At 33.1% G+C, this 14100-nt stretch overlaps 1 protein-coding gene across 1 annotated transcript; it reads left to right on the plus strand.

Annotated features, from left to right (window-relative positions):
• Positions 1-10465: 10465 nt before the first annotated feature.
• Positions 10466-11355, plus strand: LOC120277488 (probable calcium-binding protein CML41). The gene has a single exon (XM_039284352.1). The coding sequence runs from the start codon at positions 10560-10562 to the stop codon at positions 11142-11144; it is 585 nt and encodes a 194-aa protein (XP_039140286.1). The 5' UTR covers positions 10466-10559; the 3' UTR covers positions 11145-11355.
• The last annotated feature ends 2745 nt before the right edge of the window (positions 11356-14100 follow it).

Here is a 14100-nt window from a genome sequence, read left to right on the forward strand (position 1 = left end):
ATGCCTCCCTCACATGCAAAACCAAATTATCCCATTACACTTCATGTCTTGCCCCACCATTCCACTCAAATTGCCATTTAGCACTCTTTCCCCGTTCTTGCTTAATTAATCTTTGAAATTACATTTGGTCCAAAATCACACCTCCATTTTCCAACAGATTCTCTTTTAACTGCTATCCTAGTCATGACATATTGCCTTATGTCTTCTAACATAGATATAATTGGTTTACTCCTAACATCCAGAATCACCCCATTGAATATCTCACACATGTTATTATCTATAACATCACACTTTACTATATCAGAAAAAAAAAGCTTGGCACTAACCTGAAATCGACCAATTCTCCAACAATTCCTTTACAGCATTCTGTCCCCCATACATGCTGGATATCTGATCTAAGTGTTTCTGCATATGTGGTTGGTTAGTTGACCTCGCAATATTCCAAAATACCATCTGAAGTTCTTTGCCTTGATGCTTTTTCCCCCATCTTGCATAGATGTGCCTAGCACACATCCTATTTTTCAATGTGGGGAAAAGATCATTAGCTGCATAGGATTTCTTTCCAATTGGCATAATAATAATAATTGTAATATACAAACCTTTTGCATATCACTGATCAAAGATCATCCAAGCCCATCACCAATGGAGAGGTCAGCTTGCAAATTCTCATAAAACATGCCCATGACGCAATTATCTCTTGTTGCACTACTGCCCAAGATATTGGAAACATTTGATTGTTCCCATCTCTGCCAACAGCCACAAGCAACTGACTTTTCATCAATCCTTTCAAAAAGCACCCATTAACACCTATAATCCTTCTACAACCAACAAGAAAACCATCTCTAGCAGCTGTCAAACAAATGTACATTCTTTGGAATGTAGGCAACTCATCTGGTTTAAGTCTTTGTGACAACACACAAACATTGCTTCCTGGATTGGTATCTTTCAACTCTTGAGCATAGCTATTTAGAACCCTGAAATCCTCCCAGAATTGCTTCTCAATCTTCTTAATAACCAAAATCTTTGCATTTCTGCAACCCTTGCTTGTGATGAATACTCCCATTTCCTTTCTCACCATTGCTCTCAAATGTCTTGGTCTAATGAAAGGCATGACAACAATCATTTCTCCAAATCTATTGGCAACGTTGTTACTCCTATTTCTAGTGGCAACAAGAAGGCAAGAATGATCAGGGACATAGTTCTTAATTGTGAAAGACTTCCTTCCACTACACCAAGAACATAAAATTAACCACTTACAATTTTTCCCTGAGCACACTGCCCTGACCCTCACAGAATCATTCTTAACATACCTGAATTCAAAACCTTTCCTCATGGAAAAACCAACCAATTCCTTCTTGAAATGCTTCAGACCTTTAAACCTGAGGTCAAGACAAAAATCTTCAAGAGGAACACTGGGGTCATACAACTTCCTCGAGGACTTGTGCCTTTGTGCATCTTCTACATTTGAGGCTTCACTTGTGTCCTCATAACTCCCTGGATCTGATGATGAGATGTAGTCACTCTCATAACCCTTGACCTTGTCTCTTTGTAAAACAGGGATGACATTGCCTCCATCCTGGTCACCATCACCCACATTATCTGTTGTATAAGCATGAGCATCAATGTGATCTTCTTGTTGCAAGCTTTTCTTCAGCTCAACATATTTTCGAGCATTGTCTCTGGCTTCATCTCTCTCAGCATCATCACTATCATTGGCATGTTCCTGCATTGGATCTTCATTTTTATTGCTTCAATCAGCTACAAATTTTGCATTGCTTGCATTAGGATTTTCAATAGTATGTGGCTGAACTGCGATTATGCCTATATCTTAAACATTTGATTGGGTTCTACTCTCTATTCTTGTCACTAAATCTGGGTCTGTCTTATTGGGTTGTTTATTAAATGGAAGTTCAACCTAGCCCTGGCTTTCATCTTCACTGACTGAGTCAGTCAACTGCACATTTGGGCCTCTCTTCAAATATGCACTACTTGAACCCCCTGTTGATAGCAATTTTGAGAACAACTTCTCTTGCACACCAGGTATGAGAATTTCTGGTAACTCCCTCTTCTGCCTACATCACATGTTTGAACATATATGTCCACAGAAACACAGCTTCTTAGTTTCTCAACTAGACCCATGTTGTCAGTGTCATCAATAATTTCCTGCAACCTCCCATCCCCATCTACAAACAACATCTTCACAGTAGTGTTAATGTCTGATAAACGCCTAAATGTACGTATTTTATACCTATTGATCTTGTATTATTTGTGTATATCTTGATGAATTGATGCCCGTTTGAGTATAAATTTGTTCTTTTGGTGTTGCAGATCATAAATGTGCCGAATGTAGCTCAAAAATGCAAATTGGATGAATTCGACATCGAAAAGCGGCATTTTTGGGGGTCCCAAAGACTGTAGACATTCAGTAGTGATCACTATTTATGCTGCGGGCATTTGGCTGTGAGCTTCACGGACTCCATGCGCCCGCATGGGTGCCCGTGAGGTTTGCTGGAATTTCACAAACCTCGGTTACTGTAGCACCGGCATGTTTTCTGGGCATTTGGCTGTGAGCTTCACGGGCTCCATGCGCCCGCATGGATGCCCGCATGGACTGACGGGATATAAATAAAACCGATTTTTCTAGGGCAAGAGAGGAGGTTTTTGGAGAGCTTTTTGGTGTGCGAGTTTTTCTCTTGGGCCTCTTAGGCGCCGCACCACTCTTCCCGCCGGGCGATCTACTACGCAAGACATCACCAAGAGGGAGGCAAGCTTTGGAGGAGAAGATTGGGTGAAGATCCTAGGCATCCAAGGCATCATTTGAGGAGAGATCTCTTCAAATCTTCATGATCTTCACCATCTAAGGGGATCTAAAGTTAGAGGGAGTAGTTCTTACTTCTTTTTCTTCTTTATTTGTTCCTTGGATTTGTATGAGTGGTCCTCTTTCATGAGGCACTAACTTACTTGTGATTTGGATATGATGAACTCTAGGGTTGATTGTTTGTAATTTGGATGATCATCTTTATTGATGTATTGTTGGATGTTGTATTTCTTTTATGGAATCTTGTAGTTTGTGGTTCAAGTCTTGTGTACTTTGATGTGTTGATTTGCATGAGAACTCTGTATTTCAACTTCTAGGTTGTACTTGGTTGCGTGACCATCGCCCTTGTACTAGACACACTTGGCTTGGAAGGGATCCATGTACAAATACACCGTGACCATCGGGTATTTTTGTACCCTCCAAACGAATTAGGGTTGGACCTAGTTTGAGTATCGACCACGATTAGAGATTTCCACGAGTGTAATGCAATCATACGAGGATTTGGGCGGAGCGATTCTGACCCAATACTTGTATGGGATTAGGGGTTCAATTGCCGTGACCATCGGGTTGAGCTAATTTAGGATTCTCTTGGCCCTACTACCATCTCGCATTTCATCCTAAATTCAGGACCTAATGACAACCCTAGGGGGATTCGTTGTCCAAATCACTCCCTTCACTGTTTGATTCTCCCTTGAGTTCGTATTGTGTGTAGTAGTACCCCGGATTTCATTGTAGTTAATTCTTTCTCTTTTTATAATTACTATTCATCTTTTCAGAGTGTTAGGCTAGGAAATAGACGAAAGGGAAGTAATAGTAGCTCCTTGGGCCCAGGGAATACGACCCTCTCGTGCTCGCACGAGGGGTATTACTTGACGACTCCGTGCACTTGCGGATCGCTCATCAATGTCATAACCCAATAGCTTCACATCCCCTAACAAATCCTATATGCAAAACTTGTCAGGATCCACACCAAAGACATCCACATGCCCATTTTCATATCTTGGACCCCTTCTCTTATTAGCTTCCCACCATGATATCTAACCATGTATTCTTCATTAACAGACATCACTTCCTACCCTAAAAATAAAGTAACATAGTTTCAGCATTTTTCACATAGTAATGAGAACAAGTAGTTATGTTTTGCATATCTCTGTTGTGGGTTTTGTATTTAGAATCAAATTTCTTTAGCCTTACCAAACATGCACTTACCTATTGCTTTGGCATCTTAATTTCATTTTGCTTTCCCTGCTTTAGCTTTGTCATATAGCCTTTTGGCAGCTTTTGCTTTGTGGTTCTACTTTAAACCAAAGTAACTATCCCAGATCATTGACACTTGCTTTTAACTGGCTTTTGACTAAAGACACTTTAGTTAATTGTGTGGTTGAAAACTACTTGATGAATACTATTTTAACTTATCACTTCGTTTGTTATCTCAACAATTAATTTGTTATCATCAACAACTATTTAGTCCCTCTAAGTACATGCTCTCATAGAAAAAACAAGTACACTATCTCATAGTACAAAACAAGGATCACTGCATTTTTTTCTCAACAATTATTATCATAATTTACTATTGTACCATTGCCATATCAATGCTGACTACATGCTATTAGAATTTGATTTATTTTATCAGCTATGAAGTAGTTAAAACATATTTGGGGACCACAATCACATGTATTGATGAATTGTTTAATAATGAAGATAAATAAAGCCTAACAACCTTCATGTGAGTTTATAATAATCTGTATTCACAAGTGAGAGGACCACAAGCTTAGCGAATATACAAAAGCTTTAAAGAATCTAAGCATTCCAGAAAATCAACATCCCATTCCACACGTGATATGATGAAAATGATTGGCAGGCTGATAAACTCAAATAGGAATAAACCCTACCACACACAAACAAACAATGCTTGCCTTGTTTCCTGCAAGAAGATGTCAAGCTGATGATGGTGAAGCTCTAGAAATTGGGGTTGTTCCCCAGGGCGAGGAGAATCCAACGAATGTCAGGATATTGATGTTGTGCGAGAACAATGCCTGGCCTGGAAATCGTGGTTGTTCTTAGTGGCGAAGCCCTTCTTCGAAGGCTATGATAGCGATGATGGTGATGGATTCGGGATTTTCAGCTTAGGGTGTTACTTCTCATCTCGGATCCGCTTTTGTTTTGGATCCAATTGTATGTTTAGTTTAGTTAGGATTTGAACCAGTTTAATTAGGATTTGAACTCGGGTCCGAGTTATTAACAATTAGTTAAGAAGAGTAAGTTGCTGAGATGGTATTTCATGTATAGTTTTATTATTATTTTACTTGTTCGGAATGCCACACCAGCCTCGCCAGCGGAAAAACTCACGGGCGTTAGGATTAGGGACTACATTGACCCAAACTGAATGATAGAGGGTTCCCACAAGGGCAAAAAATAATAGGGGGATTAAAGGGTCATTTCGATATAATAGAGAGACTAAATAGGGTATTATATCAAACATAATATTATTGATACTTTGAGAATTGTACTAATTAAACTTTCCTCCTGTGTTATAAAAACCTTGAAAATTTTTTTTGGTCGTGGGTGGCCAAGAGGGCCCACTTGGGGACTTGGGATCTTAGCAGGAAATGCGAAGGTTGCTTAAAGCCGGCCGGCCGATAGGCGAAAGAAAGATAATCAACAAGTTTCGTTCTGATCTGAGTAGTTTAGTTTAATCTGTGTTCAGTTTGTTGCCCTAATTTTTCATTTTGATCTTTTAGAATGTTGGGGATATATTTTATTTCTACAATGGAAGGAGCCAAATCTTGCACCTCCCAGATTTCCATGACCAAGACCATTGTCTTTTTTAGTCATGAATGTTGTAAACTCACATTGTGAATCAATCATTTACATCATGATAAAACCAATTCATATTTGATTTGTAAATTAGTGAGAATATGAACTATCAAATTTTTTGCATTGTCATTTTAAACCAACCTTTTTACTATAAAAAAAGTGTGTGTGATTTGAGAAAAATAGCAAATTTGCTGGTTATTTTTAGATATATGTAATTATAGTTTCAAGAATTTGAAGATTTTTCGGATGAAATTTTTTTTATGTTGATTTGAATAATTGTAAATATTTAGTTTAAGATTTTGTGTGTAAATTAAAGGATTGGAAAATATGATTTATGGCATCTAATTAAATTGTATTAAATCGATAGGAGGTAGTTTGGAGATTTAAGAGTCTTAGGTTTAAGTCCAGTTAGATGCAATATTGGTGAAAGTCCTTAATTATGGGTGTAAACTTGTAATCGGAATGTTGTGTTATCGGGTGAGGACATGTATTGTATAATCAGTTTCTGGTCTATATGTATGTCTTTAACTATATTACGTTTGTCGTATTTGTTAAAAAAAAAAAAATCTAATTATAGAAGTTTGTGTTGAAAAGTAATTTCTCATCTTTTAATATATATATATATGTGTGTGTGTGTAACTTGGATCATGTTTGACGTATTCTTCTCACTGTTATTAATTAGAGAATTTTGTATTAATTTCCTGACCTTTCTTCCTTTGTAATTACTAATATGACTTTATGCAAATTGCCAGATTGTGCTTTTATTTTCAAGAATTTAAAGTCGTTGAAACTCTTGCAACTGCCACCTATTAGTTTTCTATTATCAAAATGTCCTACATTCAACCATTAATATTATTTAGGGAAAAGTACAAAAAAAACCCATGTGGTTTCCGAGTTTTGCAAAATAAGGAATAAGAAATTTTTTTTCCGATTCTATGATATGTGGTTTCCCAGATTTGCAAAAAAGGGAAAAACCGTTAACGGCGTTAACTTTTCCAGTTTTGGCAGGGGCAAAATTGTCTATTTATGTAAAAAAATCACTATGTGGCTTAAAAAACAAGATTTTTCAACATGATTTTGTTTGATTTTTGGAATTTAAGTTTTTTTTTCTTGTTTAGTGAAATTTTGGAAGAGAAATAAATTTAAAAAATATATTATTTTATGTCATATAAGTTGATTTTTAAATAAAATGACGATTTTGCCCTTGTGAGTTAACACCGTTAATTGCTAGATAACGAATTTTCCTTTTTTTGCAAATCTAGGAAACCACATATCATAGAATCGAAAAAAAAATTCCTCATTCCTTATTTTGCAAAACTCGGAAACCACATGGGTTTTTTTTGTACTTTTCCTTATTATTTACTGAATATAAATTACACTGATCATGTTTTTAATGATTATCATTTTTATATTATATATTTTATTTCATAAGAATTTCAATTTAAAAGCTATAAATATTGCAATCTCTCAAAGACATACTTGAATAAAGACATTTTCCATATTAAAGATATTACCAAATAAAATTTTAACTCAACTATAATTTGACCCAATAGGCATAATTATAGTTACTAAAGGGTTTTTTAGTTATAAAATTTTGATTTGGGCTCACATGGTAACTGATAACACAAATCTACTTCCCATATTTTTAGATATTCTGTCATATCCCCTTCTATTGATATTCCATAACATAAATATTCTTTGTATATGTTAAGATTTGTGATTGTATATTTTTATTCATGAATACTTTCACTTTAATTCTTAGATACAAAAGAGTTATATAAATAGTCTTGAAATTTTTTATTTATAAATATTCCAAAATACAAGTTTGAGTTTCTTCAGTAACAATTTATATTAAAAAAAAATAATGAGAGAACTATTGTCCGAGTGGATTCTCACTCAACAGTGAGGGAACAAGCACATGGTTGAAACTCTACACTCATAGGTATTGTATAGTATTATTCATTTATTGTTTACTGATTCAAATATTATAAAGTACTATTAATTAGACATATATTGGGTCCCATATATATATATATATATATATATATATATATATATATATATATATCTTGTAAGATAAGTCATATTCTATCTGTTAAAGTTGTATGGTAAAGAGATTTATTATTGTGAAGTTATAGTTTTTGATATATCATTTTTGGCGTACATAACAACCTTTAATTGCCCTGTATCATGTTACTTTGCCCACATGATAAATTCTTAATTAGGTGGTCGTTAAGCCATCATATTTGATACACTTCTATACCATATATATATTTTTAATGGTATTTGTTGTTTTTGTAAAAAAAAATTAAAAAATTAAAAAAAAAGGACAATGAGCAAATGTTATTATTATGTTAATTTGTTTCATAATATATACATAATAAATATTATGAAATCATATATGATATATGCTCCCATAATAATAATAATAATAATAACCCTTTCAGCTATTTTTTATGTTTCATATCACAGTTTTTGGGTTGTAAAATGGCCTCATCTTGTTGTGATGACCCCATTCTCAAAGATAATAATAATAATAATAATAATAATAATAATAATAATAATAATAATAATAAGCCACCATGGTTTATATGTACCAAAGTTCTCCTTTGAATTGCTTCAACAAACAATTCATTTTTGGTTTTGTAATTATTTATGCGAAGTTGCTATATTATAGTTAATTATTTTATAAGTCAATAAACTAAATTTGGCTTGAGAGAAATTGGGAACTTAAACTACAAAATAGGTTCTTTTAACGTATAAATATAAAAATTAAAGGATATAAGCTTTTTTTCAACAATATTTTTAATGATTATTAGATTTTTATTTTTACATTATTAATGAGATTTTGATGTCGTCATGAAATTAACAAATAGTGTTGTTAAATTTTCCATTCTAATTAAACTTATTTATTTCAATTAAACTTTTTACATCTGAGTCAATGAGTAACAATTATAACATTAATATTTTCAATTTAATTTTCAGAAGGGTTCTACATACATGGTTAACATCTATTTATATCAAATATAATTTTTATTTTTGATGAAGGGGATAAAAAGATAAACAAATACTGAGGTGCATTAATTACTTTTTTTTTATGATCCCCAATAAATTTATCATGTAAGACGAATTAATACTTAGAACAATGAAACCTTGCGACACGTTTCCAAGATAATATATTGTAGATTATAAGCTCATAATGGTAATTTCTTAGTCCTACAGCTTAAAAAGATGGAGAATACTGTTTTTTGTCATACAAAAGATTTTCAAAATTTTCTTGATATGCTCTAAATGATTAATTATCACATACATCCTGCATTCTCTATTGTAAAAATTTCTAACTTGCTATCATTTCACTTTCGTTCATTTTGTGTTTTTTAAGATGGAATTTTTTTATATATATATTGTTCTTATATTTACTCTTCCAACGCTGTCAGTGCTTTAATAATCAATTTTTTTTCAAATTTTTGAAAGAAAATGAATTTTTTTTTTATATCCAAATAAAGATAAATTACTATATGTTGACTGACCGGTGAATTAATTAAAAATTATAAAAATAATATAATACAATGCTTGGCTTGAGAAAAAAATTATTCCACCAGCTAAACAATTTGAGATATTAAAAATTTATTAAGATTAATAAAATTGATTATTGTTATTTAATAAAAAATAAAAATTTTAATTATAAAGTATTGAATTTTTATTAATATTTATTAATCCAAATTTTACTCAATTTAAATAAATTTTTTTCTTCCCATCCATACTTTTATCCCCTAACTAAATCTTCCATTAAACCAACGAGAAGTATAAATAAATAATACACATTAATACAAATAAATAAAAAAATATATATATTTATAAAGTGGATAAACCATTAGAGCATGTTTAACTGTCATTGGGGAAAAGCTCAATGAACGTTTAATGCTCAAATGCTCCATAAAAGAGTGTATAGAAAAAAGATGCTATGAAACCAGGATACTAAGTCATCTTATACCCCATCTAATTAGTTTTTGTCACATTACTTTTTTTAAGATTTAATTCACTGTTTGCACCACGTCATCACAATATTATATTTTTATTTTTATTTTTTTAAAATATTATAATTTAAGCCAAATAAAAATATTAAATTTTGGGATTCATCTTTTGGCTCTCGACACCTCGTTATTTTTCAGTGATAACATTTGTGCCCATAAGACCCATCAGGTTGAACGTCACCGGTGTCACTGGATGGCCAAGACAAATGAATATAAAGTCGAAAGGAAGAGATTAGAAATTTAATTGGTAGTAATTTAATGGATTGATTGTGAGTTTTATTCTATAATATAACTATTATGAGATAGTATAATGTGTAATAAGTCGATGGGCTAGCATGGACATCAAACTCTATAATATTCTAACGATTAAAAATGCGCTCATATTATTCACATTGTTCATCATGTGTGCAAAGGGATTTGATTTTTCTCTCAAATTTCAGCATCTAACTCTCAACGCTCTACAGTTGGACAATACCAATATTGGCTAAACAAATAATAATCTTCCGCATTTCAACAGTCGAATATAAGGACAAAACAAAGAAAAAGAAAAATAAAAAACAGTAAGATATTTAAGTAACGTATATATATTTAGAAACATATCACATTCAAAAAGTCTCAAGTCTTTGTGTCATGATCCATGGATTATGTTCCTCGGAAACTCCCAAGAAACTTCCTTCACTTTCCAACCCTTCCTACTCTTTCTTATCTCCATACAATTCCCACCACCCACTCCCCATTAATGCCTCAACTTCTACGCAACTCTTCCTTTATAAATATATATATATATATACACACACACCATTAACATCATATTCTCCACCTCTCATCACCATCCCTATCCTTTCTCCTTTATATATTATATATAGATATATAGATGTGATGTTCTTAAGATGTTAGCATTGGCAAACATAGTGTTAATGAAACCATCCAAATGGTTGTACAAGAAGAGCATGAAGCTCACAAGAGGACAAGCATGCAAAAGCATACAACCAAACAAATGGAAAGAACACAAAAGAAACAAAGTAGAACAACTTCAACAAGTGTTTCAGTATTTGGACAATGATAAAGATGGGAAGATCTCAGCTGAAGAGATTCAAAGGTTTTTTGCAGGAGTTGGTGAAGAAGTTCCAGTGAAGGTTGCAAAGGCTGCCATTGATGGACTTGATTCAGGAGGTGATGGGAAGCTAGAGTTTGAGGACTTTGTTGCTTTAATGGAGATGAAGAGGAATGGAAGTAGTGATGGTGATGGTGATGGCGATGATGATGAGGTGTTGAAGATGGCTTTTGAGGTGTTTGAAGGAAGGGGAGAAGGGATCAGAGGGAGGATTACTGCTGAGGGGTTGCAGAAGGTGCTAAGAAGGGTCGGGGAGGAGAAGTCTTTGAGGGAGTGTAAGGCCATGATAACAGCTTATGATCTTGATGGTAATGGTGAGATTGACTTTCATGAGTTTCATTGCATGATGACTTTACTTTGAACTTTTCACTGCTTGTGATTATTGAAATTACAAGTTGTACTTGCATGCTTTTAATTTATGTGTGTGTTGTGTGTGTCTATAATATAATATATATATATATAGAGAGAGAGAGAGAGAGAGAGAGAGAGAGAGAGAGAAGCTTATACATGTACTTGTATTTGAAATATGTATATAGTTATATAGTTATATATGAAGGAAAGTATTTATCTCATTTGCAAGTTTGGAATTTTTAGATTCAAATATTAATGTTTAAATTAGCTTGTGGAAAAATCCAAAAGATCAAAAATTAAAAATAAATAAATAAATAATAAAAATCACTTCTAAAGCAGGAGAGTGCTAAGCCATCTTTCTCTGTTAAGTTAAAAAGTAGACGATTATTTGTTTTGAGAGTTACAATAGTTTGTTCACATTTATTTAAAAAATTATTCTTTCCGTTTCATTACAAGTGTTTATTTTTATAAATTTTATATGTTCTAAATTATCTCTCAATGTACATATTTTAAATGTTAATTTTTAATTATTTTTCGTGGAAAGTATTTAATAATTCCTAAGAAGTTTGCACTTTTCCTATTAGTCCTTGCTAGTTTTTTATTTTTTTGAAGATACCTCTTTTATTGAACTTTGTCTTTCAGTCCAGATTCTACAAACGATATGAAATATGAAGTTAAGTGGCAATAGAAATTACCAGAATGTCCCCTAAGTGGAGAAACTTCTTCAGCCGCGCGAAATGACGAAATTACTCTCCATCTTCTTTTTCTTCTTATTATTTATTATTAATTATTTTTCTTCTTCTTATTTATCATTTATTATTTATTCTTCTTTCTCTTCTTCTTCTTTATTTATTATTTATTAATGATATTCTTATTTATTTATTTATTTATTATTAATATTATTATTGTTAATTTATTATTTATCCTTCCGTGAGCAAAATCTTTATTTCAACATGTAAACATTTCCACAAATACAAATCTATAACATTAAAAACACATATACATAGAAAAACAAAACGATAAACTAGAAAATTGTATAGGATGCAAGTACAATTATAATTACACAGAAACAAACATATTTACACAGGAACACTATATACAACAGAAAAACATCTAACATTACACAGAAACACATGTTATTATACAGGAAACACATAAAGTATACATACACCTACATATAAATATACACGTAGACAGTATAGAACTTTAAAATGGGTAAAATAACTGTATAAAGGATTTTTGATTGTTAGTCCACAATCACTGCATTACAAGGTCAACGATTATGTCTCATCTCCTGCAGGAGCACTTTCAGACTCGTTGGCTAACAACACTATTGTGATCGTCAACCACTTCGTAAGTGTCATCTATTGATCGACCCACCCGCAAAAACCGACTGTCTTCGACAATTTGTTTAAGCTTCTTGTGTATCTTAGGGCAAAGGTATGTGTCCCACATGGCCGACACTTCGTGCCGCTCAGCTAGCATATTCATAAGTTTAAACCTGCAAGTTAATATGCGAGAATCCAATTAAAAGTTGGTAATTTATATAAACAATTAATATTACACACGAACCTATAATAAAATATAGCAATGTACGATTTTACACATTAACTATATTTACTACACAGGTAGTGATAATATTACATACGAACATAATATTGTCACACAAACCTAAAATAATACATAAGAATATATTATTTTACACATTAACATTAGGTAGTACACAGGTATGAAAAGTATTACACATTAACAATTTTATTTACACATGACCATCTAGTATTACACATGAACAAATGGGTTTACACACTAGCGAAAAATTTCACACACTAATGTTTACTAATACATAGAAAACATTAAACTATAGATTTAATCTAACCTTATAGAATTGACCATGTTCGTTATTCGTAGATATCTTGTCTTTTTTATCATTGAAAGACTCCGCTACATTCAAGTACATCTCGCACCACCGTATACCCTTGAACAAATGGCTAGAACAATGACCAACGTCGGATTTGTGTAACAACCAAGGGTGTGCATCGGCCGAAGTAGATGCAAGTTCACTAACTCCATCGCCGAACTCCTTAGATGTGTATATGTACGCAATTTTGACAATTACTGCCCAACATTGTTCTTTCATGCTTTCTCGAGTCTTCCATTCAACTTCATGAAGTTGGCCTCCAAATGACGCAGATAATAACCATGCGGCGATGAGAGGAAGACTCTCTTCACTACATTCACCTCCAAATGACGCAGATAATAACCATGCAGTGATGAGAGGAAGACTCTCGCAACTACGTTCACATGCAAGACCTTTAGATCTATCTGAGATAAATGTAATAACTTCTGCGCAGTTGTCTTGATCGTATAATGCCTCCTCGAGAGTACCAATAAACCAAGTCCAATTCTCATCTGTATCGTTGTCAACCACAGTTAATGCTACATGGAAGATACCCTCATTGTCATCTTTGTGATTACACCTAATAGAATATCACTGTATTTACCAAGCAAATGCATTCCATCAACAAAAAGTAATGGCATGTACCCCCTACTTGAACCCCAACAAACAAGCCCGAAATGAGAAGAAAGCGCGTTTAAACCTCTCACCGTCATTCTCAATGATGGTGTTACTAAGCGTCCCCGTGGAAGGATGTTAGGATAGAAAAGTCTTGACATTGACGTTCATACTTGCTGAGAAGGAGTCCTTGCATTACAATGCATAACACAGACAATATCAATAACAACATTTATTACACACCAAACTTAAAAATTACACAGAAACGAATAATATTACCCAAGAATGCATAATATTACACAAAAAGTACTGATATTACATAGCAAGTACTGTTATTACAGGAAACACATGAAACTAATTTAATACACATAAAATCGTTTGATTCGGCAAAGCGTTTTGTACGAGTCAGGTGTCACAAACTTTACCCACGACACAAAAGGTTCCCATTGATTAT

This window comes from Dioscorea cayenensis, chromosome 15 (genome assembly GCF_009730915.1).
Source record: "Dioscorea cayenensis subsp. rotundata cultivar TDr96_F1 chromosome 15, TDr96_F1_v2_PseudoChromosome.rev07_lg8_w22 25.fasta, whole genome shotgun sequence".
Classification (NCBI taxonomy): domain Eukaryota; kingdom Viridiplantae; phylum Streptophyta; class Magnoliopsida; order Dioscoreales; family Dioscoreaceae; genus Dioscorea; species Dioscorea cayenensis.